Source organism: Clytia hemisphaerica, unplaced genomic scaffold (genome assembly GCF_902728285.1).
Source record: "Clytia hemisphaerica strain Z4C2 unplaced genomic scaffold, Clytia hemisphaerica genome assembly, whole genome shotgun sequence".
Lineage (NCBI taxonomy): Eukaryota > Metazoa > Cnidaria > Hydrozoa > Leptothecata > Clytiidae > Clytia > Clytia hemisphaerica.
The window spans coordinates 810099-836847 of NW_027104020.1; the positions used below are offsets into that span (position 1 = coordinate 810099).

The 26749-nt window shown below is 36.7% G+C and overlaps 1 protein-coding gene across 1 annotated transcript; it reads right to left on the minus strand.

Moving 5' to 3' along the window:
* Nucleotides 1–3030: 3030 nt before the first annotated feature.
* On the minus strand, nucleotides 3031–24834 carry LOC136811463 (uncharacterized). Its single transcript, XM_067068074.1, has 31 exons — nucleotides 24360–24834; nucleotides 24071–24244; nucleotides 23490–23718; nucleotides 23018–23162; nucleotides 22699–22850; nucleotides 21697–22357; nucleotides 21186–21380; nucleotides 20646–20844; nucleotides 20340–20414; nucleotides 19216–19435; nucleotides 18331–18710; nucleotides 17756–17931; nucleotides 16672–16974; nucleotides 15881–16029; nucleotides 14910–15015; nucleotides 14137–14270; nucleotides 13863–13930; nucleotides 13354–13501; nucleotides 12962–13154; nucleotides 12111–12293; nucleotides 11131–11328; nucleotides 10840–10947; nucleotides 9926–10141; nucleotides 8954–9168; nucleotides 8166–8282; nucleotides 7035–7367; nucleotides 6333–6518; nucleotides 5687–5845; nucleotides 3957–4661; nucleotides 3609–3660; nucleotides 3031–3205 (listed from the first exon to the last, which is right to left on the minus strand). The coding sequence occupies exons 1-31, from the start codon at nucleotides 24827–24829 to the stop codon at nucleotides 3159–3161; spliced, it is 6696 nt and encodes a 2231-aa protein (XP_066924175.1). The 5' UTR covers nucleotides 24830–24834; the 3' UTR covers nucleotides 3031–3158.
* Nucleotides 24835–26749: the final 1915 nt, after the last annotated feature.

The following is a 26749-nucleotide window of genomic DNA, read 5'->3' on the forward strand; positions in this document are numbered from 1 at the left end:
CCCTATGTCGAGGTGTAACGTCCAGGATGGTCTGGAAATAAAAAATCTAGATTGTCTGGTTTTTCGAGTTTTAAAATCCAGGGTAGTTCAAAAAATGTCTGGAATAGCTCAATTTGCCTCCCCCTGATAGTTTTATTTTTGGTAAAAAGGTGCATTTGCATCGTATTGTATAGGTTCGTTTCAACCTTAATGCAAATCTTGATCGGGTCCGGTTTTAGGAGTCGCTCGTCCCCAAACTAGTTAAGAATTCGACACGGCGAACGGTCACTCATCAAAACCATCTAGTCTAGCGAAAAGCCATGCTTTAAAGCTTTCCTCCTACCTGCATAATTTGTAACACAACCCCGTATAAATATCTTTCTTTCTAAATCGTTCACTCTCAACTAATTTCGTTCACTCACCACCTTTCTAGACAGGAGACCTGTCCCATATTTTTATAATCTGATATATGGAAGACGGGTTTGAGCTGAGGCAGTAGGAAATTCAAATATAGCAATTTAGAAAGTTGCACTTTTTTTTAAGAAAGTGTGACAAACAAAATTTGATTAATTGTGTTATCAACTGTCATTTGGCGGTGGAAAAATTTAAATTCTCAGCCCAAACCATTTATTTCGACATCAGTATATAAAAGAAGAAATCATAGCATGGATCTCCAGGCTATATCACGTTTCAAGATAAAAAAATAGAAAACCCGTTATAACAATAAAACCCGGGGGGGGGGCACTCAAGGTAAATGACCTACCAGACGTTCGGCCCTTAAGGGTAGGTTTTTCATAGTTCAGCTAGTGCACTGTAAGGGTAGAAAATTACAAAACTGCACTGAACTGCACTGTAAGGGTATGAAATTGTGATAAAAGGCCAATTTTTTGGTAAAATTGGCACAAAATTAGTCAATTTTGGAGGAAAAATTCCACATTTTCTTGGAAAATTGCGAGAAATTTTGAAAAAGTGCACTGTAAGGGTATGATTTTTCATGGAAATTCACTGCACTGTAAGGGTCCGATTTTAGAAGCCAAATTTTGGGCCAAACGTATGGTCGTTTTCAGATCGAGTGCCCCCCCCCCCGGGCAATAAAAACAAAAAATATTAATTAAAGAAATCAGCCTAAAATTTGGAACGATGAGAAAAAAAAGATAATTTGAGGGACCGAACCAATATTTTAAATTATTTATCAAGTTATCAATAGTGTTTAAAAATATGAGAAATCACAGCCTTCAGAAAATATGATACACGTTTATTTATAAGAACATCAGAAATTTTTTAAGCCTTTGGATATTCTCAACGTTTTGAGTTTTAAGTATGAAAATGCTCTGATTATCTTAACATGTTCTCATTTTGACCATTTTTTGATTATTTTTGTCTATCTTCCTAAGTGATCGGGTGTTTTAGAGTCCATAAAGCCTTATGTTCTTATATATAGTTTGTCCTTGTAAAAAACGTGAAGTTGAATGGTTGAATTTCAGGAATTGTTGCTCTTTCTAACGTTACTAAAACAACTCTAAATTATTCATCTAATCCAAATTTACTGTAGAGTAAATAGTAGATAAACCTCATCAACAAAACTTTTGGTCTCATTTTTATCCAAACATTGTTCCTGGAATACTTAACACTCTTTTTCTTTTATAAAAACAATTTTATAAGAATGATGAGGCAAGAAAAGGATTACAAAATAATAACAATCCTCAGCCTGGAATAGCTGAATTTTTAGCAAATTAAGGCCTTAACTCTCAAAATGGGAATAAAGTTAACAGAATCCTGAAATTTACCTTGAAACTTGAAATCAAGAACAGAATAAGAACAATTAGTTTACTGAAAGTTTACTGGTTCTCAGAAAAAATTCAAAAAAATGAGGATGAGGATGAAGTTAGCAAAAGATAACGATACCAAACCTACAATCAAGCATTCTGTGCATATTTAAAAAAAAATTATCCTACTTCTCGAGGAACATTGAATTGGTTTGTGATAGCTTGAAAACTGGACTAAAGATATTTAGAACCAATAGTTAAAATTACTTTAATATGACTTTACATTTAAAGATTAACCAACAGCCAACCAACTTTTTGGGGGAGTTAATTACAAATTAATTTAATTACAAATTAATCAATGAATTTTAAGATTAGAACTTGTTTTTAAATGAGGGAAGTTAGGTTTTCGTATTACATTGTACGTTTTGTGCGTATTTTTTTTTCGTTTTTTTTTCTTCATCAAAATGTGTTTAAAAATGTTTACACTATCTATTAAAAGGTGGTGCGTTGTGTTGTTAAAAAAGGTTTTAAATGATTTTAGTGCATGAAAATTTACAATCTACGGATTAAATTCAAAATTTAATTTGCATTAAGCGAATAAATAATGTCAATCATAAAGCAATAGAATAATTATAAACAAAAACAATGTAAAGAAAATGATAAAAATTAATGATAAAAATTAATAATTAAAAAATTATAAAAAATGTACAATAAAATTTACAAGGTAATTAAGACTTAAAGAAAAAATAATAAAATTATGATAAAAAATATAATCAGAGATAAATCAAAAATCGATTATTCAAAAATGATAATACTAAAAAAAGAAGAAGAAAATTGAAAGGATAGCAATTATCTTAAGAAAAAGGTCTACTAAAATAATAAGTCGAAAATCAGAAAAAGAAGGGCGAAAAGAAGATAAACAGAAAATGAAACTAAATAAATAATTGAAGAAAATCAAAAATTTCAATAAGTTATGTTGTTTGGGCATTATGCATTACGCCGAGTCGAATGAAAAGACAAAAGATAAGAAAATATCAATAAACGATAAATATAAATAAGCGAAAAATAATAATCAGTCAAAACCTTGAAAGTGTTGCGATTTTTGTTAATCAAAAATTACGGAAGCCGAAAAACGTTATTTGCGTAAAGTGACAAAAATTTAGTAAAACAGGAAATAAAACAAATAATAATAGGATAAATGACAATAAAATGAATAAATAAAATAAATTAATAAATAAATAAATAAAATATAAATATTAAAAAATCTAAAAAACAATTTCAACAAACCGTTGTTAAAAAGTTTCGTTCTTGCCATTGCAACAAATCTTGCAACCGATTCACTCGATTTTGTTAACGAATCGATTTTAAAACGAATCAATGGTTTGATCATTCGTTTTTTTGAGTGATGTTCGTTTATTGTTGATCATAGACTGGATTCTCGATTCCAGCAGGTGATCGAACTAAAAATGTAAAAAATGGTCAAAAAATAGAAAAAGGTCTTTAAATTACCTTAGCAACTGCTTCATTTGCAACGACCCGTCACAAATTTCATTATTAAAGATGAAGAGGATCCTAAGATAGCTTTTGAAATTTGGCCCATTTGCGACATTACAGAAGAAAACGTTCGAATCTGTAGGAGGCGACCTCTCTCAGTTATCAGATGGTTTGAGTTTCGTGCATAAACTTTCTAAAGTCCTGCAAGTATTTTTGCCCAACTACGTTAAAATGTTTTCTTGGAAAAAACTTGAATATTTCGATTTTGGAAAATAAGTTAAAATCTTTTGAGCTTTTCCTCGGAACGTAGGCAAATCTCAAACCTTGTCTCTTTAAATAAATCTAAATAAGAAAAAGCCTAACTCGTACCTGGAGGTGAATCTCTTCGGCCCAATTTTTGATAATCATCGTTAGGGTCAACCTGTGAGATAAAAAATAGAAAAAAGAATTGAGAAAAATGAAATATTGCAAGCGTATCACTACTAAAATTCAAGGTTAGATCCTTTGTTGGGAATTACATTTCTCGATCATACATTGCGGAAATACGCAGGGAAAACAAATTTGTTCAAGTTATGGAGTTTTGAGATATGGAGTAAGGCATAGTTAACTGAAGGGACAAAACTTGAAAAACTTATACGAGTTAAGGAGATATTGAAGTTATAAGATGTTCGAGTTAAAGAGACTCCGATGTAACAAAAAAACCCTTTAATAGCTCACCTTGTTGTTTTGGTTTTGTTTGCTTTTCATGTAGAAGAAAACAACGACGACAACAACCACGATAAGGAGGATTAATACGACAACGACGACAATAATAACAGTCGAATCATCGTCATCTTCTTGGGCGACGGGTTTTGGATGTGCTTTTCCTTCGGCAACAATGGAATCTTGTTTAGCAGTGTATGTTTCTGAGCCAATAGTGATTGTCATTTCACCGGCGAATACTTTACTTTTGAGAGTATCCAACGTATCGTTTCCATCAGCGTCTGATTGGTAGAGAGTGAAAGAGACAATGATGCTTCCCTCACGGATTCTACAGTCTCTGAAGTCTTCGGCTGGAACATCGAGCGGGATACGTGTTTGATCACAGATTTTTGTTTGTGCTTCAGGATCGCTAGCCGTTACAGTATTAAAGTTTGCTTCATAAGCATACTCGATATGTTTATAGAATTTGGGTGCTGGTGCCTCGCTGCCACCCTCGCTGCCATTCTCGCTTCCACCCTCGCTTCCACCCTCGCTTCCACCTTCAGAGGCGGATGTAGTTTCACCGCCCGTGTTTCCTGCTTCGGTAGTATATCCGCCTTCGCCTTCGGTAGTATACGAGTTTTCGGTATTCTCACTTGATGAATCCGTTGTTTCTTCGACCATGTTGGCGTCGGTGGGCGCGACAGTGGTGATCGGAGCAGCAGTAGTTGTTGGCTGGGCCTAGTAAAGTAAATAAAAGTCACTGTCATTGAACCATTCAAACTAAAAAATATAACTTATCAGTAAAAGCGATCGTAGTGCAGTGGTAGAGCATCCGGCTACGGTTCGCAATGTTGTGGGTTCAACCCCCAGCCAGGTCTTACCAAAGATTTCCAAAATGGTACTTGATGTCTCTATGCTTGATGCTCAGCAATTAAGAGAAGGATCAAGGGTGAGTGGAGCAATCCAGGGAGAAAGCTATCGAAAGAGGAGCCTTCGGTTTGCCTCTGACTGTGGTCGCAGACTTACTTACTTATCAGTAAAAGTATTCGTCGGTTAAAAGTTGACATATAACGTTGTTTTTTTTTGCCGACAAAATTTTGTCACGATTTTTTTTTAATTAAGGCAACCTTGTATATGTACGATAATCATTTGTAATCTGTAACTGGTTTAACTTGCTGATTCTTATAAAAAAGAGTACAATAAAAACAGTTTTTACAAGAAAATGAGGGAGATCTGGTATGGAATATAGTCTCTCACAAACATAAAGTAAGCCTTGTTGGGTAGAGAAATACTGTTCCAACAGTAGCGTGGTGGGTCGACGCCACTGCTCCACCCTGCCACCCACCTGCCACCACGCTACTGCAATCATGTTCAAAATATATTGAGATTTTCGTGTATTTTAACGTTTCTCAGAATTTAAAGTTCGGGCGAGAGATGCTATTTTAGCACTTCCACTTTCCTTTCATTGAATATTTCGATTTTAGAGGGGTTCAGTGGCTTCTAGGCTATATTCCAAGCCCTATTGGAACAAATTTGAGTTTTTAAATCCTGAAATCCTAAGGTCGTAAGTTTTAAACCTCATGTTAAAACTCAGAGTTAAAATTCTACTTTCCAACTTTAGTTTAACGCGCTTAGAAATCATTTGTGTTTAAAATTTCACATGAAAATCCCCTTGGGCTCAAATATTTTGTGCATGATTGTGGTTCCATCCCGACAATGCCTACGATAAAGGCGGTCGTAAAATTTGATTATTATAATTATACCTGTTCGATGAGAATATCTGCTTCTTCTGCTTCCGACAATGTTAAGATTGCGATACCGTGTCCCAAAGATCCTGAACATGTACACGTGACTCTCGTATCGCTGTCCTTATTGGTCGTACAACCAGATCGGTCCCAAGCACTATCGGTGAATTTTTGGCACTGTGAGAATAAGAGGTACATAAATAATAGAATTGTGCAAACATTACTAAACCCCTGGGAGGGATCATTTTGGATTTAGTTTTTAAGGGAAATACTTTATCGGGAACTAGTATAAAATAAAATAATAGAAGCGTGCAAGCATTACTAAACCCCTTTTGAAGGGATCATTTTGGATTTAGTTTTTTAGGGAAATACTTTACCGGGAACTAGTATAAAATAAAATGATAGAAGCGTGCAAACATTTTTAAACCCCTTTTGAAGGGATCATTTTGGATTTAGTTTTTTAGGGAAAACTTTATCGGGAACTAAAGAAAAGAAAACGAGTTTTAAGTTAATTTCGTCACACTCAAAGTTTCATGCCATCCCGGATTGTAATCTTCAGTGAAAAATAATAAAGCAGCCTTACGAACGATTTTCCGTAAGGTCTTAAGTAAGATTTTACGTTCATGTGAATAAGCATCATAGCGAATATGAAATATAAACTTACGGCGATTCCAGATGCATTCTCGTTTCGTGGTTCAATTGTGAACGTAAAAGAGACGTCAACTTGATTATCACTGATGATTGGATATTCAGTTTCTTGGGTGGGGTTCATCAAACGGAGGGCGTTGATGGACGTGACGAATGTTTGGGCTTCTTCAGGTTCGTCTGCACTGTATAAATCCTCATCAACCTATTTGTGTGTATGGAAGGGGAAAAAGTTATGAAACTGTATGGAAGGGAAGAAGGTTATTTCAAGAAGTATAGAGTCATGAATCGCACTAAAAATCATGTATATTTTTGTCTATAAATTGCGCATGAACAAAGAGATTTTAAAATGACCCTGCTTACGCACCGGACTGTCCGTTGTTTTATTTAAATTACGCCAGAGACGGCTGCCCGGTATTTTTATGGTGAACGTTTAAACACCGGACATACTTGAGTGCGTCCAGTGTATGGATTGTACGGAGGTAAAAGTTATCTTATTGAAGACCGGACATTCGCGCCCGGTACTTTCGTAAGTCCAGTGCGTCGACAGGATCGTATCTTTAGTTGATAAGTGTTTTGAGCACTCTGATGACCACAACATGCTTGCTTATCCGAGTCTCACTGATAGACCAAACACGTATTTGCGGATAAATTGCGCATATCAACAAATAAATCACCAAACTCCTTCGATTTCAAAAGAAATAACCAAGAGTGCACATACCTGGGTGATGACAGCAAACACACCGGAACATAGATCTTCACTGATATCATTACATTGCCATTCAGAGTAATCAGTACCACTACTGGTCACTGAATATTCCACAGTTTCATTGCAAGCATTGTGACCAAAGAATGTCATATCGAAAGAACGATATCCAGCCATACAGATCTTTGAAGCAGCATATTCCAACGGAGTTCCTTGCTCCATAACACCAACAATAGATCGGGAATAGATGTCAAGGTTATCGATGAAATTCTGCCGACCTGAAATACTGGTGTTATCGTAGGTGATAGGGAAAAGAGTATTGTCATGTGTTTCGACGAATCCAGAAATCTGAAAACGAAAGAAAAGACATTTGCATAAGAAGAGATCGTTAATTTAGGAGCAATGGTCAAGTGGTCTAGGGCGTCAGCGTCTTAAACCGGGGGTTCGCGGTTCGAATCGAAGGTTTCTTAATCCCGACCGTAGTGCAGTGGTAGAGTATTCGGCTACGGTTCGCAAGGTTGTGGGGTCATACCAAAGATTCCCAAAATGGTACTTGATGCCTCTCTGCTTGAAGCTCAGCAATTAAGAGAAGGATCAAGGGTAAGTGGAACAATCCAGGGAGAAAGAGTGGCACCCTCCCCTACCTTCGGGAAGATAGCTATCGAAAGAGGAGCCTTCGGGTCGCCTCCGACTGCGGTCGCAGACTTACGTACTTAATCCAGGCCAAGCGAAATCTTTGATCAGATTTTTTTGAATGTGGTACCCTCTAACAGTATCACTACTCAATAAATGCATGGACAGCGCTAGATCTACTTTTCCTGGAATCCTTTTGACGATGTAGCGCCGTTAAACGTTAATTTTTAACATTGCAAAGGCTCCTTTGCGGATACCACTTTCAAAAAATCTCCGATAAAAGATGGCGGATATAGCTTTGCCAAGGGATATATTGGTTAAAGGTTTAATAGGCCATTTCAAAGTCGAAATGAATCATGGGTAATCAGGACTGATTGCGCCCCGATAACGGCTTCCCGTTAGTATGATACAATAATTTTTCAAAACTTTGGAAGTCGTCATTAGCACACAGTGGTCCTAAATTATCCATTACGCTTTGCGACTGTGAAATGGCTTATAGTGTAGACGCTATACCTCATCATCAGATTTCAAATCGGATTCTGTTGTAGATTCATCATCGATAGCTCTTCTCTTACGTTTACGTTTTCCATTATCAACAACGTCATCTGATTCATCTTTCTGCTTGGCTTTCTGAAATGTATTTATGTAACGGTTTAATGGGCTTTTCCAGAAACAGTCCGTGCCCCTCCCCCCTGTTGAGGATATCGGATATCCAGGGGGTTAATGATTTCTATTCGAAAGTGGATATCCAGGGGGGTAAAGTGTCTTTTTAAGTAAAAAATACGATATCCAGGGGTAAGTATCTTTATAAGACAGGATATCCAGGGGTTGAGCATATTTTTAAGAGTGGATATCCAGTCTTTACTAATAAAGTAGGATATCCAGGGGTAACAGTGCAGGTAAAGAAATTTTCTGGAAAAGCCCATTCAAAGCTAACAAAAAGGTAGCCAAAAAGGCTAATAAGTCTTGATATGCTTAGGCTAGATACCAAGCCGACACACAAAGTTGTTTCAACGTTTATCTAATGTTCAAAACGTCCAAATAGCGTTAGATAAACGTTAAAACAACGTTGTGTGCCAGCTAGATATTGGCCAGGTTTTTGGTTGATAAAGTTGTTGGTTAATGTTTACCATAGGTATATTGGCCAGGTTTTTGGTTGATAAAGTTGTTGGTTAATGTTTACCATAGGTAAATAACATGATAGAAAAAACAACAAGGATTTTATAATAGAGCTACAAAATAAAAGTCTTTAGTAGAAGAAACATGTCGATTCGGGAAGTTTGAAAATCAAGCCCACTTACGAAAAGCTCACTAGCTTTGATCTTTAGAGCTTTGCTCTTTCCACCGAGATCATCAGATTCACATGTCTTTTTAACAGCCTTCTTGATTGTTTCCATTTTGGTAGCTTCAGAAACATCCGCATCAAGATCTATAGCTAGATCCAATCCATCTTCCATGACTAAGGAACATGCTGAGCTAGATGCTTCAACCAAATCAGTTGACGATTGTTGACTCGCTATAAAAGTATGAACAAGTTAAAAGTTTGAACTGTTAAAAAAAATGTGGAGCAGTATTCATAATATGCAATGACTTCACGAAATTATGCAACTTTTCTGTTTTTGTTCTACCCAATACGTCACTTTTTCTGTTTAAGTGACGTATTGGGTGGAAAATTTTGACTGAATTTTGACTCTCCAGTGGTGCATATCATGAATACACCAAAAACTCTCAAAATCCGAAAGAAATGTAGCGAGCGCCTCACTAAAAACCGGGAGTTTTCATCTTGTTTCTTATTGAGTTCCACTTTTGAAAAATGGAAACCTTTCAAGTGTTTTGTGACGCAAATTTGATTTTTTCCTACTGCAAAGGCCTCAAAAGTTTAAAGTGACGTCAAAAAATCGAATCTTTGGAGACCGAAAACCTGGGCTACTCAAAACATTCGAAAAAGTCGCAAAGTGGAATAGAAGTTAATCGCGTAGAAAAAACGCGGGTGACGTCTAGTATAGGCTAAAAGAAATGCACTTTTCATGGAAAAAGGGGAAAATATTTAGTCACAACCATCAAAGGTAAACAGTAGTTCGTGAAAACAAAAAGGTAGGTGGTACAAGTTTGTTTTTTTTAATTTTTTAACTTTGAACTATAACATTCTCGCATTATGCTTAGCATTCTATTGTTCTTAAACAAAAGAGCCGTTTTTAGGTACCAAAAACCTGAGCCTGCAAATGCCTATAAAAGTTATGCTTATAAAGAAAAAAACATGGCGTTGAACTTACATGCAGCGCCTTCCATATTACGGTTTTCAATCATTTGTTGTACTTTGTCTTGTGCCGAGGATAATTCTTCACTTCTAGGTTTGGTACTTGGCGCAACGTCAAATTCCTTGATTTTTCTGGTAGCTTTACCTGCTTTGACTTTACGTTCATCGATTTTGTATTTTTCTTCGTCATCTTCCTCTTCCAAGGATTCATCTTCATCAATATCTTCATCGTCTGCTGAGAAGAAAACGAAAGAGTTACAAAGACTACACTGATGTTAAACCATTAAAGGGACATAAAAGTAGTAAAATGCATGTAAACATTGCGTGTAATTAAAGAGAACAATTAAAGTCACGTGTCTAAAACAAACTTGTAAAACAATTGAAACAATCAAAATCAGCCATATTTGTTTTGATTTTTATTTTGACATATGACATTTGTTTTGATTTTGTATCCCGCTGCATACGGTTTGTTTACAAACTTCGTCAGTACTTTTATGTCCCTTTAAGTGTCACTAGCATAATAAAAGACCACTCCTGTACCGGGATCCGCATGTCACAAGTATTTACTTATTGAATTATCAAACTACCCCTTATCAACCACTGACCTTTATTATATCCCTGGACCAAGAAGCTATATCCGCCATCTTTGATTGGAGTTTTTTTGGAATTGGTACCCGAGAAGAAGCCATTGCAATGTTAAAAATTAACATCTAACGGCGCTACATCATCAAAAGAATTTGAGGAAAAGTAGACCAAGCACTCTCGATGCATTTACACCGCTATTGAGTAGTGCCGCCATTAGGGTACCACTCCGAGCAAAGATTTTGCTTTACCAGGCTTGGGAAAATTGGTCCAGAGTATATAAAGGTCAATGTTATCAACCCTAAAAAATAAAAGAAATCTAATGAAATGAAAGGAAAAAGGACGCACCACTTTCGATTTCTTCTTCTTCACTTCCTTCAGCTTCTGCTTCAGCCTCTTCATCAGGAGCTTCAATGCAGGTCACTTCCACTTTAGCTTTACCTGCAATCACGTCAGCTAGAAATATATTAAAACATGGTAGATGGTGATGGCCCCCGATGAAATTAGGCTGCACGCATCCCATCTGATATGTTTTCAGGGGCTGCGTGTCTACCTAGATGCTTGTAAACCCAGGATAGTCAAATTTGAAGCTTTAATACACGGGTTGCAAATTTATATCAACTGAGTCAACGGACTTACTTGATGGGATAGTTCCAAAGCTGACTTCAGTAGCTGATGAAGCATCAGTCAAAGATCTGGCTTTCTTCTTTGCACCATCAAGTCCTTCATCTTGAATGAGTTTCGATTTACAAAGTGTGTCACGGTCGGTATCCACGAACCAAGAGAATTCAGTTTCGGAAGCTTCTCCGTTTTCTTCGGGATCAATAGCAATGGAAACTATGAACAAGAAATTTCAAATAAATTTTTGGTCACAAATTCACAGGGCAACCAAAGGAATACTAAATACGAGGTTAAGCTAAAAGCTATATTTGATGCACGGAACTGCTCACCCTCACTATAATTTAAAACACAATTTTCCAATGGAAAAATAGCGAGTTTTGTGTTTGCACTTTTGAGGAGCGCAGATTGACTGAAGCGATTTGGAACAACTTGCAGTTCTTACCAGTAAAATCGAGAACGGTAAAAGTGTTAACCGTCATCCTCCAAATTAGAGGCTAACCGTGTCAATCGCAGAAAAATACATACCGTAAATCCTCGAATAAGCGCCCGGGCGCTTATTTAATTTTTCAGGCTCTAAGGGGGGCGCTTATTCGAGCGGGGCGCTTATTCTTTTATTTCAGAAATTCATATATCAACAAATTTGGAATCTGCTTAAACTCAACTGTTTCAAAGAGTTGATTTTTCAAAAAAGGATGAATAAAAGAAAAATTGGAAAAATCCAATTGACAATTTCTATCATTTTCACTTAATCACTTTCTTTCTTTTGAAGACACAAGTATCTACTCAATACCTTATTCAATCAATAACAATATTCGAATAAGCGCCCCTCCCTGGAGGGGGCACTCATTCAAATGGGGGCGCTTATTCGCGCGGGGCGCTTATAAAATTATTTTAACTAAAAGGGGGCGCTTATTCAAGCAGGGCGCTTATTTGAGGATTTACGGTATACATATATCAACAAAAAGCGTCTCGTATTTCAAAATAACAATGACACTGACCATGTGGTTTTCCTTTCTTCAAGAAAGAGATCTTCTTCTTCTTATCTTTGACATTCAACACCATCGGGTAACGAACTTTCTCCAAGAGATCAGCTTTGTCAATTTCAGCACTGATTGCAAATAATCCATTTTTGATCTTTTTAACAGCCAAACGGAATTTGTTAGCGATTGGTTCTGGCTCGGCTATAATGATGAGAGTATCAAAATAATCAAATTGAGTTAAAATATTATTTTTGACAAAATCATTAATTCAATAGTCAAATTTATTTCTAGAACTATAATTATATTTATTCCAATTTATTTCAATTTTGTGTCGAAACTATTACAAGTCTTTCATTCTATCATTTTTTAGGTGAACTTTGTTTCGTTAAAAAAAATACAAAACACAGCGGTCAAAGGTACGTCTAAGACTAAAAATAGAAAGACCTTTTCATAAATTACGTCACGAACATCACTTGCCTCGTATTCAAACAACTACCATGGTTATTATGTCCCTTGAGACATTAAATAACTTTTCTATGAATAGAAAGTAATTTCAATAAAATCCTCTGGGAGTTAATCACCTTGGTAATAGTTTCAAAACGAGGCAAGTGATGTTCGTGACGTAATTTATGAAAAGGTCTATTAGTAAAGTCCTTGAAATGTTTGTGAATTATGCAGAATTTTGAAACAAAATAAGGTTCTTTATATTCTTTGATGTGACGGAAGAGCTTGTAACATTGAACAGTATAGTATTCCCTTCTTCATAAGAAACCCAGCTGGTACAGAACGTTGTTTCAACGTTTATTTAACGTTCACGATGTTTTGTGGCAGCTGGAAAAGGATCATTAAACTATACTCTAAAAAATTACCAGCGAATGACTCTTCACTATCATCGTCAGCATCAGCCGTATCACGTCGTTTTCTCAATGCTTGATCAGAACTTTCAGCATCAGCGTCCTCGGGTGAAATGAGAGCGGAGACGTCTTCCTCGTAATCTTCGATAGTGGCATCGTTTTGGGTGACCTCTTCATCTGATCGGAAGTGTACTGTGTTGCTCATAACCTAGGATTAATAGTAATACAGTTACAATACAATACTCTCTCTAATTCGATCTTCAAGGAACCAAAAATCTTATTCAAATTAAAGAAAGATTCGAATTATAGAGAAAATGTTAAGAACACTTTTAGGCCTTAAACGAACTATGAACATCCAAAGGCTTCAAAATGTTGGATGATATTATGAAAAAACGTGTAGTACAAACCTCAGTTTGATCATCTTTAGTCCATTCCTTTGGAAATTGTTCGGTAAAAGCTTTCTTGGAGCAACCTCCCACATCTTTGATTTCCAAGACTTTGGTGAAAGGTTTTAAAAGCTTGTCATTTTCCTCGTAGTCAATGACAGCTTTGATGCTAAAGGTGCGAAAAAAGTGACGATACATTGAAAAGTTACAATTCCCGATGTGGAAGAGAAACCACATATCTTATAAACCCATAACTAAACTATATCCACCATCTTTGATCGGAGTTTTAAACGGGTACAACCTTGCGCACCGTAGCTGGATGTTCTACTTTCATGCTACGTCGCTAAATGAAGCTCGATGGAAGAAAAGACTTCAAGACAGGGAGGGGTATGAACAAAAATTATTAGACCATTGGATCAGAAACTTATTCACATATCAAAATTAATCCACAATGGGCCAAGACTCTCTAAAAAGAGAGTAACGCCTCAATACCAACATCAATCACATTTATTATGAACAAAAATACTTACATACTACCAGGCCCAATATCAGAAATATCTAATTTAAAAGCCTTGTCTTCAACATTTGGTCGGATGATCTACAAAGAAATATCATAAAAAAGATCTTGATATTTTGTCCGCCATGTGTGCTTTGAGTGTGCGTAGAGTTGCCCTGCTTAAAGGAAGACCGTTCAGTCATTTTTTATCATACGTGCTTTTTAAAAAGTGGCCAGCACAAGTCTGGTACAGCGCAAGGTAAAATCCTCGTGTACCGCCCTGGTACAAAAACCGCCCTAGTACCCACCTCTTCTCCAACAGTCAAGGAGAATTTAGCAAAAGCTTCAGCGTCAAGTTCAACTAGTTTGCGAACATCTTTCAATCCAGGCTTGATTTCGATAGATTGTTCAGCCTCTTCTGTTCGTTCGATGCATATCTTTGCTGCACAAATATGAAAAAAAACAACATTAGAAATCAATGGATTCTCAAAACACGTTCACACACTACGGTTTCGTTTCTCTCCGAAACGAAATGAAGCCGTTCTGTTGGTTAAATTCAAGTTATAGGTCACTTCTAACCAATAGCATGGCTTCATTTCGTTTCGGAGTGAAACGGAATCATTCCGTGCAAACGTGGTCTCAATACAGGTATTTCGGAAAAGCTCTCTTTTTCTGATTTCGTGCAATTGCCATGAAAGAAAGTATCAAGTGAATGAACTCTTTGATTGAAAAACATCTACCATACTTTTAAGCAAGGCCGTATTCCTTAAAAACCCGGCAAGAAATACTTATCCAACATTGGATTATTCAAACTCAATCCAAAAAAATCTTTTTTATTTCCAGGCATGGCCGTACGTCTTATGTCCATATACCGGCAAAGATACTTTTCAAAGATTGGGTTAACTCAATCTAACATAACAATAATATCTTTCAGGTTCGGCAGAAGCGGGGAGACTGGGGAGATTTCAGCTTATTTTTTTCTCAAATTCCTAGCGAGTTTTATCTCATATTGAGCCTTCAGTCTCCCCACTTTTACGGTGGTTCCGTCGGGCCTGTCTTTCAAAATTTTCAGGAAGCTTACCTTTTCCAGCGACGATTTTCTTGCTTCTGAGTTTCTTCAAGAAGACTTTGCGTTCACAAACAGCAGTTTCGCCTCCTTTCTCCATTGTCACCTTCAATACTCTCCTCTGTATAAAAGCGGGAAAAAAATCAAAAAAAGAAGAATTGATAAGAATCGTGGTAAATGGTGAGATAGGCTGCAAGGGCTTTTGTTTAAAATTCTTGTATTGAAGATTGAATTCCAGGGGGGGGCACTCAAGGTAAACAACCTACCGTACGTAAGGCCCAAGGCCCTAAGGTTTTAAATTTTCTCTGCACTGTAAGGGTCCAATTTCAAAGGCCTTTTGGGCCGCACGAATGGGCGTTTTTGAATCGAGTGCCCCCTCCCCTGGGATTGAATCATAATCAACCACCGTTTGCGATTCATATTCCATTTCAAGGACACTAACTTTTCCACTATTTTTCGGGATGAAGGGTTTAAAATAGTGAAAGTACAGGATATCACTAACTTTGTGATACTTATTTTCCATCTAGCCGGAGTCCTGGTTTTTTTTCGCTAGAGTGGAGCCGAATAGAATCTGAGTTCAGGAAGTTGTACTTCAGCCCCGAATGACGATACCGTTCTTACGGGACGGCTAACCATCCAAAAGTCCGCTAAGCAATCAAACGCTTTTCAGAGCAATGAGCTCTAGTTTATACGGCCCACTTTTCGCCCTACCTACTCTAATTGTTCATTAAAGTGGGCATAAAGTTGGCTGTCTAAAGTCAATGCAATCAAAGATTTTTACTCCAACTCTGTGTCCACTTTTTGCCTACTCAAACAATTAGAAAAGGCAGGGCGAAAAGCGTGCCGTCTAAACTAGAGCTGACTGGTTAATTAAGCACACTTACATCATAGATTTCGAGATTCAACCAATCAGATCAATCTGGATGTTTTGGATAGTTAATCGTAAATACAATAAAAATGAAGAAGAAAAGGAAAATAAAACATACGACATCAACATCTTGTCTTTCTCTGCTGATAATGAAATCACCACCAATCGTTTTCAAGACTTCATCAGCATCACCGATTCTTTCGATCACTTCCAATTTGCTCGTATCTGGCTTCTCAACTTTCTTACCGCATTTGTCCATCATCGCACCTTTGAATTGACGTATAATTATCAAATCATCATAATTAGTTGTGTCTCGTATAACCGCGAGAAGACCATAGATATCTTATATAAAACACTAGATATAGCCACTCTGTATTTCCCAAGCAACGGCAGATGAAGCAAAATAATGCGCATCTCTGCTGAAAGTAAGTCGCACTTCGGTTGCCGGCAATTTGTTCAACCAAGCAAAAAAACCTGAATAGCGCGAAGCGACGAGGCGAAAGATAGACTTGATCGACCAAATTGCCGACACCGAACTATGGTCTACTTATCAAAGATGGAGGATTATTTTGATTCAAATAGGGACGGAGTAGCTCTATATAGTTTTTTATATAAGATATCTGTGTAGGAGGCTGGGTTCGAGTTTACAAGGTAGGAATGGCGTCAAAATGTCGGGAGTCGTTGCAATAACAGTAGGAAAGACAGAAATTTGAAAACAGCGAAATCATTTCCTTGAAAACTCATTACCAGGCTTTTTTAGGAAAATAAAGCCTAAAAATTGTAAAAGAACAGTCGAACCTTTAAAACTTTAATTTTAATACTTTAATAGGTGTTTTTCTACATAAAATTACTTAAGGAAGATAACAGATGACAAATCTAACGAAAATTTACAAAAGATGATTAACTTACCAAAGTAGACACCATCCTTTCTTTGGATTTTACACATGGGTGGTTTAGAATCCGAATCTTTGAATTCAATTTTGAAGTTCAAAACGCATGGAATTCCTGCTTTGTTGTTAAAGGTATATTTCATGAACTGGCTACCAATCATTGCAGCTGGTTTCTTGAACTGAACTTGGGGTCCGGTACTTTCGGCAATCTTTCCAGTAATATCATCATTGCCAACCATACTCCATACACCCTTGATGTCTTTCAAGTTGACTTTGTTGAAATATTTCCGTGCATTGAATGCAACACGCTGGATGCAGGAATCTGATGAATGGAGAAATAAGAGATATTTTTAGAAATAATTTGTTTTGATTTAACAGGCATGCACGACGCACCGGATACGACAGGTACGTCGGCCACCGTACCAGATTTTCAAAAAAAAACTCGAAATTTTCCTCTTCGTCGGTAAAATCGCTTGAATTTCCTCATTCGCCGTACCAGATTTGAGAAACTTCCGTCGTGGCTGACAGGTGGAACCTTTCGTATATCTGAAGTATAAAGTTCATCAATAACATAAGCTTCTGGTTGTTCGTTCATATGTTTCTTCTATGGAAGTTGTTGATTTACTTTGGACGGGCCAATGGCAAAAAGGCCTAAAAGACCTTAAATCGTGAAAGATTCTACGATTAACGTCCAAATATGCAATCACTGTTCAAATGACACATTAACGGTGATTGGTACACGAATTCGTTATGAAATCACAGGTCTAGAAAGCATCGGTATATTTCAAGTCCTAAGACCCGGCTGGGGGTTGAACCCACAACCTACCGCACCGCAGCCGAATGATCTGCCTTCGTACTACGGATTGCAAAAAAATAAAGCAAAACCTCTGTATTACAGTGGAACCTCCATAACTCGAACACGCACGGGGAGACAAATTTGTTCGAATTATGCAAATTTCGAGTTAAGGAGATTGGTTTATAAGGCATTTTTAACTGAAGAAACCAGAAAACTTGTTCGAATTAAGGATAATTACGAGTTTTAGAGGTTGAAGTTAGGAAGAATCCATTATTGGTTTAAATTACGTATAAAAATTTTAACTTACTAAGCTCGATTTCTTTGGTTTCAGCTGGACAATCGCTGACCTTGTCCATGGGGACTTTAAACATTTGACCATCTTGACCACTGCAAGAGATACACTTGGTTGGGATCTGAGCAAAGAATTTCTTAAGACCAGCAGAATCGGTTTCATTAGAAATCTGGAAATTTTTGATCTTCAAACTGTCAAGAAAAAATTAGTGTAAATTACCTCAAATATTTTATGTAATAAAGAGATGCATTTTTGATACGCTTGTAGTATGACAACTGCAAGTCAGAAAATGTAAGAATGTAAGAAATGTAAGGTTTTCCTTGCCTAATTGAAAAAAAAACAGTGGTCCCTAGAGCAAGCCTTCACCTTGTTTGCAAACCTAGGGAAGAGAGCAAAAAACGCCCAGCCTGTTATGTTAGCCTTTCTAACATTATTTCGTAGAGGTCAAAAGACATACCCAGCTGGCAGACAACGTTTTTTCAACGTTCATCTAACGTTATATGGACGTTGTGAACGTTACATAAACGTTGAAATAACGTTGCGTGTCGGCTGGGTGTGAAATTAATCTTATGAATAGAAAATTATCTTACATGTTCTTTTTATTGGCCAGTCTTTCGTATTTATCGGCTTGAGGACATTTTGATGGATCAGGTAAGTTTTGAGCGAAAACGATTTGTGCAGCCAAGTTACCACCTTTGCCAGTGAAACCGTATTTCAAGACCTTTGGTAATACGGCACTGCAGACAATCGGTAAATCGATCTCATCCGAAACACCATTAGCGGAAAGATCTTGGATTTTCAATTTCAGTTTATCAATTCCTTGTTGGATGAAGAGTTTTCCAAATTGGATGTAACTTTCACCAGCTGAGTTCGCTTTTTTGATCTCGTATGAGCAACATCTTTTTTTATTTTCGCTGGAGCATGGCGAGTAACAAGCTTTGTATTTTTGTTTGGGATCTAAATCACTGAGCTATTAAGAAATAAAAGATAGGTCTTTTCATAAATTACGAGCGATCGCAGAACAGCATCACTCGATGAAATAATGCTAAAACGTTTACCTTAGAATATCAGCCTAGAAATGACTTTCGTAACCTTATTTACTGAGAGTCTAAATTAGAAACATCATACTAGATGGTTCCCGTCGTCGCAAACGCCAGTTTAGCTTGCGCATCAAAAGCCCTTAGGATGATAAAGATGGTACATTCAATGCTCTCTAATTCTTTAAAGGGGAATTTGATGTTCTCAAAATTAATCTTTAAGCAGGGGGGTCGTGCAGTTGGTACCAGACATCACGATAACTAGCTGCAATTTTTTTCTGATCTCAGCTGCAAGACTAGGAGGGTATCATAGGGTATCAAGAAAACTAGTTACAAAATAGATCTAAATCTAAAGTCTGAATCCAATGCTTATATAATTAATACTTTGAAAGGACTTGATTTTTGATGACTTAATTGAGATTTAGAAGAAGTGCTGACCTTGCATTTTATGATTCTCTTTTCTTTGTCAAGACCTTGCGACACAAGTTGACTGATAACTGGTTTTTTGGGAGCTTCGACTTCCAATTTCAAAGCAGATGCAATAGATTTGTCACCACTCTTGCATTCAATATCGTAACTTCCAGCATCGATTTGGAGAGGTGCATACAATTTGAAACATTGTGGCAATTCTCGTTCTGAGCTGACACTTTTGATTTTGCTGTATGATGGAGATGAAAACAAAATTAATGATTATACCGAGGTTTGAAATTACACAGGGTTAAAAAAAGTTAGGGCAAAGTGTATTTAGATTAAAGAATTCCATAGGGGTAGGGGGTCATGTAGACCCGGTATTCCAGGGGGGGGTCAGGGATTTGTTATCTGGAATTCCATAGGAGTACGCCTGGAAAAAATCGCCTCCTCAACAGGGGGGGGGGTACGGACTTTAACTGGAAAAGCCCAATGAATGAATGTTGATCAACAGTATCTTTCGAGAAGCATTTGTTTCTGGTGCCGGGGTGTGGGGCTATCTCTTGATAGAGTCGATATTTTACGTGTGGATTTTCCAGTCAGTCGAATTTCAAAGGAATTTTCGGTGACGGAATTGTTCAGATGGCTTGGCGGGAATTGGGGGAGAAATTGGCAGTATTGCGGAATCGGGTACCCCCTGAACACCCCCTCCCCCCTTTGTAGACGGAAATCCATCTGAGATGGAAGAGCTTTTAACAATGAGAAAATAATGTACACGCTTTTTTTATAAGAATGGTGTAAATCCATTTCATCGTGGATATTCTTAACTTTTTGGGAAAATCATCCTAAAATATTCTTACAACATTCTTAGGTTAGGATCCTAATTCAGAATAGACTTAACATTTAGTACATACGTCTTAAGCATAAAATAGCATTTTTGTGAAAGGAGTGAGCCTTACTTGGGGATAATTGGTGACTTATAATTGAAAATGCTCTAAAAATTGCATTCTTAGTTTGAGTAGAAAAATTCCATGATGGTGATATTCTTAGCATTATTCTTATTTTTTTTGGCCATTTTCATCATGGACATTCTTATAAAGTGTATTTTTATAAAAGAAAGCGTGTACATGACATGAAATTATCTGTTTCCTTACCCAACAACACGTTCCGCATCAGGGCGAGTTTCAATTTTAGGTCGTTCTCTGTCCAAATCAAACACCTTTGTTTTGCTGTGAAAAAAGTGAATTAAAAGCTTCAGATTTGCAATACGCTATACAACTAACAAAGACTATCAGCAAAATAGTATGCTAATAGTAAATTTTAGATAAACCCGACCATTTTAAAGTCTCAAGGCTGCCCCAAAGTTTTTTTGCGGACACACAGAGAGACATTCTCAGATTCTAGCTCAACTGAAGTTGAGAATAAACTCGCTAGTGAGAGGTTGTAGCATCAAAACTTACTCGGCAGCATTGACAAGTTTGCACAATTTATCTCCAGCATCTGCGTTATTCAAACAAAGTTTCAAACCAATGACGTCACCTTTCATGATTTTCATTGGTGATATCTCGAACAAATTCAGGCCAGTTTGGTTACATCCGGCGGCTGCTTTCACGTCATTTTTACAGATACCGCAACCGTTGAACAATTTTTCGATTGCTTCTAAAGGATTGAAATAATATAAGACTTTAGATACCAAAAACTGTATTCAAAACCCTGCACTATATTATTACGTTTTTAGAAAAGTCGTTCCACTAACACTAACGATTTATGAACCTCAGCGACCAGTAACTATTAGGGTATCAATCTTTTAATCCTTTTGATTGGCCGAGGAAAGAAAAATTGAAGAGAAAAATTCATCTTGAACATCAGTGCATTTTAGATTTTTTAAATCCCAGCCTAATGGATTTTTAGCTGGGACACTGGATAGATAGGGTTGTAGCAAAAAATGTCAATATAAAAAGAATTTAATATAAAAATGTCTTGTCGGAATAGTGACAAACCTCTATCTGGTATTGGAATGCAAGTTCCACATTTGGTGTCGATGCCTGGACCACCGCAAACGCCAGCACAATCTTCCTCAAACAGTTTGGGTGTTTGTTCTTTCTTCATCAAGTACATTTTGTCATTTGGACAGAAACGATCGCAAACAAGTGGGGTAAGATTGGCTTCATTCTTGCATTTGAGGTCGTCACATTCTGTATTGGAGAAAAAAACGGAAAATTGTTAGAATGTGGATTAAGCTAAATTTACGTCATTATTCCTGTATCCCTAAAGACCCGAAAATACGGAAATTTAACCCCTGAAGGTTACTGAAAATATCAATATAGAGGTTATCATATTTCGAAAATTATCGTAGTTTGAAAATTATCATAGTTCGAAAATTATCATAGTTCGAAAATTATCATAGTTTGAAAATTATCATAGTTCGAAAAATATCATAGTTCGAAAATTTTAATTCGACCTTAAACCTCTTCTCAATGAATCATGAAGAATACAAATTTGAAAACTTACTATCTTTGACTTCGCCTTCTGGGCAAGGGAGTTCTCTTTGTCCACATTCTTCTCCTAAAACACCTTTACAACTTTCCTTCAAGACCTCGGCAACCAAATCGTGATCAGTGAAACTTTCATCAGTATCAAATTTGGTTATATCAATGGGTACTTTTCTTTCCACTTGTTGACTGGTACCATCAAAGGCACGTGCAGAGAAAGAGAGGTCTTTACTGGCGCCTTCAGTAGATCTGGCTGATCTTTCTGGTGCTTCAAATTGTAAACAACAATCACGAGTCAATGGTAAAGCTTTTCCTTCTGGAATAACGATATCTGCCAGATCAGCATCACCCTTGCATTTGTATTTGAAACCATTTGAAACTTTAGTGAGGGCTAGACCAGATTTATTTTTAGTTTCTTCTGGACTGTCAATCTCGCATAACTTATTTTGGATTTTGGCAGCTAGTTTTTTCAGAACAGATGATTTTCCACGTCCATATTGAGAGGGATCTTTCTCAAGCATTTCACCAATGTTGAAACATTTGTTATCTGCTTTTTTGAAGGCCACAAACATGGGGAAGAAAGTTGATTTGCATGTTGGCCGTTGCTTGACTTTGAGAATTTTGAAAACAATTTTGGCAAATTTCTCATTGTCGACTAAACTTGAGACAGACATTCCTTCCTAAAAATAATGAACAAAAGAAAATTCTCTATCAATTTCTTTTAAACTTTTGATATTTAAAAATGTTGTGTTTACTATATATGAATATTAGGCCACAACAAAAATGACCTATACTGGTCAATTATTTACATTCTTACACCACTCTAATCTATACAGTAAAAAAGTTAAAATAATTGGCCATGTTATGATGAACTGAAATGGGTGAATACTTAGCATAATAGATGGCTTACATTACACATAACATTGTTTCAGCTAATGTTCACAACGTCCCTATAACGTTAGATGAACGTTGAAACAACGTTGTGTGCCAGCTTAGTTTCTGTGGCGAAAAATATCATTACCTTGTCCTTCATTAATTCACCAAAGAACAGCTCCACATCACCACCCTTAAGCTCATTGGGCAAGGCTTGGAATCTGATATTTGATGCATCATCCAATACGAAACATCGCTTGATGCCATTTGCAATAGCTCTTGCTTCAACTTTAATTGGAGCTAGGTGAATGAAATAAAAAAATCTATGTAATAATGATATTGAGAACATGAATACTGCTCAGTCGACCAAAATATTTACAAATTTGTCAAATTAGACAATGTTATACCCTAAGCAAACAAGCATATAGATAATACTTATTATAGTAAATAGAATAGTGTTTCCATACCATCTTTTCTGACGCAAACGAACAATTTTGCCAGATTTTCACGGATCGATTCAACCATACCAATGATTTTCTTTTCCTCCTCATCTTCAGTTATAGCAAGACAAGAAATCATTTCAGGTACTTCTCCTTGTAAAATGCCAGCTTTCTATAAAATAGAAGAAGAATTTACTTTTTATATTTTGTTGTTCCTTAATCATTCTCAAAACAGATTTCTTTATTGAGAGAGGCAAGCATTGCCTTAAATCATTTTATGATCTGGTTGAATTTTCAATTTTATTTCTTGTATACTGCAATCGTGGTACGTGAAAAAATACTAAATTGGCATTTATACCACAATTGCAGTAAAATGATTCTACTTCCATCGAGGGAATTTCCAGACTTTTACTTTAACAGTATCTCTGATTCAAATATAGTAAACCCATCATAGTAACATCATCAGCAGATTTGTATACAATTAAAAAAGCTCTGTTACCTTCAAATCTTTTGATGCTGGTCTCTCACCCTTCTTGGCAGCAGCTTTAGTCAACATTGAAAATTCAAAAAGGTTTTCTTTCAATTCTGGCAAAGCATATGACTTCAACAAAGATAGCACACAAAGCTCAATTTCGAAATCGGCTGTTTTTCCCATTAGTGCAGCTTTTACTAAGATCTTTGGACACACTTTTCGTAAGACACACTTTCCAACTTGTGGTTGTAGTTTCCTAAAGAAGAATTTTTAAATGATATAATTTTACTTGGAAATTTACTACAGTGAGTGAAAAAAAACAAGTATTGTGATAGGTTAAAAGTCCTGGTCTAGAATCCTTGTATGTTACCTATGAAATTTTGCGGAAGTGACCCCAAAAGTGATTTTAAATATTATCTAATCCCTTTCTGTGTTTTGCGGGTACAGAATACAATGGTATCTACTGAATAGTTTGAGTGGGATCTGTTTGGGTGATAAAAAATAAATATTTTCTAAGTTCAATCAAAATGAAAAGTTTGAATTTTAAATCTCCAATTGAGAGAGAAGAATATTATAGAGACAATGAAGCTGAAATTATAATGTCTTACTTCATCATACAATGGAGAAGATCAGATTTTGATTCTTTGCACAGAACATGTTCCTTCACGTCATCTACATTAATCAATCTCTCGATTCTCATTAATTTCATTCTCTCAAGATTTAGCTTGTTTGCCAAATGTTGATGTATTGTCATCCCTTTCTTTTCAAGAACGGTGAACTTTCTATAAAAACAAAGCGCATGGATTTTTAGTAAACAAGTACTTCGATATTGTGCTCATGAAGAGACCAGCCTACATTAGAATGTTATTATCCTAAAGTTACTTAGGGGAAACTTACTTTTTCAATGCAGGCTCCTCTCCACCAGTGCCGTCACCAGGCTCCTCTTTGCCAGTGTGATCACCAGTGGGGTCCCCTGTTGTGCTGTCTCCACCAGTGCTGTCACCAGGCCCCTCTTTACCAGTGTGATCACCAGTGGGGTCCCCTGTTGTGCTGTCTCCACCAGTGCTGTCACCAGGCCCCTCTTTACCAGTGTGATCACCAGTGGGGTCCCCTGTTGTGCTGTCTCCACCAGTGCTGTCACCAGGCCCCTCTTTACCAGTGTGATCACCAGTGGGGTCCCCTGTTGTGCTGTCTCCACCAGTGCTGTCACCAGGCCCCTCTTTACCAGTGTGATCACCAGTGGGGTCACCTGTTGTGCTGTCTCCACCAGTGTGGTCACCAGGTTGCTTGTCACCTGCTCCAGTGTCTATGTCCATTCCAGAAGGGTCTCTTTCACTACATTCAAATGTGCTCAGAAATAAAAGCATAGCTGCCGATACTAAAACAAAAGATTTTAATATACAATTTAGACAATGCATAACTGGAGATTAAAAATATTGCACGAAACTGGCTACAGGAAGTATTTGTCTCAACAACAAATTAATGTGTATGTGTGACACTGGTGTTAAGCTTGAAAAACATGGGCAAACAGGAATGGACTATTATTCTTTTCCCTCATGTCCAAAATGAAGTAGTTCATTTTCAAACTTAGTCAAATATGGTCAGAACATTTGATTTAGCATAATTTGCAATGAACATAAATCTTATGTACATTGAGAAACACTTTATAAAAAAAAATTGTTTTGATGTTTCTTTCAAGGATTCAAGGATCTGAAACATGTTAGGCTAAGTTTTAATAGGTTTTGCCCAATTCATGATAAGCACCACTGGAGTGTCTTCTGAGAACTTTTAAAATTTTTCACCCAATACGTCACTTAAACAATAGAAAAATAACATATTGGGTGGAACAAAAACAGAAAAGTTGCATAATTTCGTGAAGTCATTGCAGTGGTGCATATCATGAATAGACCTTTTGCTAGACGCAATGTCATGTTGGTCCTAAAAGAATGATGAGAAGAAAATTAGTGCACATTTATGATAATAATGAATTAATGTGTCATTGTTTCTGTGCTGGAATATTTAATCATTCAACATGTCCATGACACCGGGCGTCTAGCAAAGGTCTATAGTAACATATAGGTATGACATGCTAGGCATTTCAAAAATATAATATTGGTGCAAGAGTATTTGCCAGAAAAAAAAATATGGTAAGAACATAGAGGAGGGTACTAGCTTTGCTTGATGGTACAGGTATTTCCGAGTCAAAAACGGGTAATCAACTATCTGTCTATCTATCTATATTTTAAGTATTAAAAGGTCCTAAAGACCAATTATCCATATGATCCATCATTGATCTTTTAAGAGAGATTTTTGTACAAATCTTTGGCAAATTTTCCCAAATTTTGGTCAAAATTTTCAAAAATAATGACACTTTGAGAGGAAATTATCAATTTTAGTGATTTTGGGACCCTTTGAGAGACTAACACCTATGAATTTCCCTATCCCTTTGTTTGAGGGACTTAGGTTTAAAAAAGTTACCCTCATGGCTCGCAAATACCCATTACCTGTTTTGCCTAAGTCCCCCCTGGGGTAAAAGCAAACAAAAAAGAAAGAAAGAAATATCACATGATATGAAAACTGTGGAATTTCAAGTTGTTAAATAAAGGTTATGTAGAAAGAGGATTTAACAAACCCTATTAATAGTCAACATTTTTGTTGGGAAGTTAAAGGAAGGACGTGGCTTCTTCATAAAAACGAAAGACATATCTGGACTTATTTCGTACTTTCTAGTCTCTGAGTCTCTTGTTCGTAGTTTTTCTGACTTTCTAGTTCTTTGTGAGTTACAGTCAACTGCTTCAACTTGGGACGAGTGTACCCAACATGGGACTTGTTGATATCTGGCCTGTATTTTCACTTATACTGTTAAATCTCTTTGACAACAAATTTGTTTTGATAACTCCACCAAGTTTATCAATCATATTTTCTGTCATAACATGTCACGATAACTTTCACTGATAGCACCCCCTTTTTTAACTTTTGTTTTCCTTTAAAATGACCGGATGCTGAATGGAGAATTAGAGAACGCCCGCCGCCTAACCGCCTACCGCCCAATGAGATTAACAAATAGCGAGTGTGTAACTTGCCGCGCAAGTGACGTCAAACGCTCACATTCGCATGTGTTTTCCACTACGGATTTTTTTCATATTTCGATTTAAAAGCCTACTCGGTGCGAAAGAGAAATCTTTTTTGTGTTTTAATACGCGGTTTCATTGAACTCAAATCAAATGACTTTGGGGATTTGGTGAAATGGTGGTGGAATGGCCATCCCATGTTGCGTAAGATAGTCC

Coding starts and splice junctions, on each gene's coding strand:
- LOC136811463 (XM_067068074.1), bottom strand. CDS start 24,829: ATGCTTTTATTTCTGAGCACATTTGAATGTAGTGAAAGAGACCCTTCT. Junction 9,169..9,925: donor TAATATGGAAGGCGCTGCAT/GTAAGTTCAACG, acceptor ATACTTTTATAG/CGAGTCAACAATCGTCAACT. Junction 7,368..8,165: donor ATTTGAAATCTGATGATGAG/GTATAGCGTCTA, acceptor TTTCGTTTTCAG/ATTTCTGGATTCGTCGAAAC.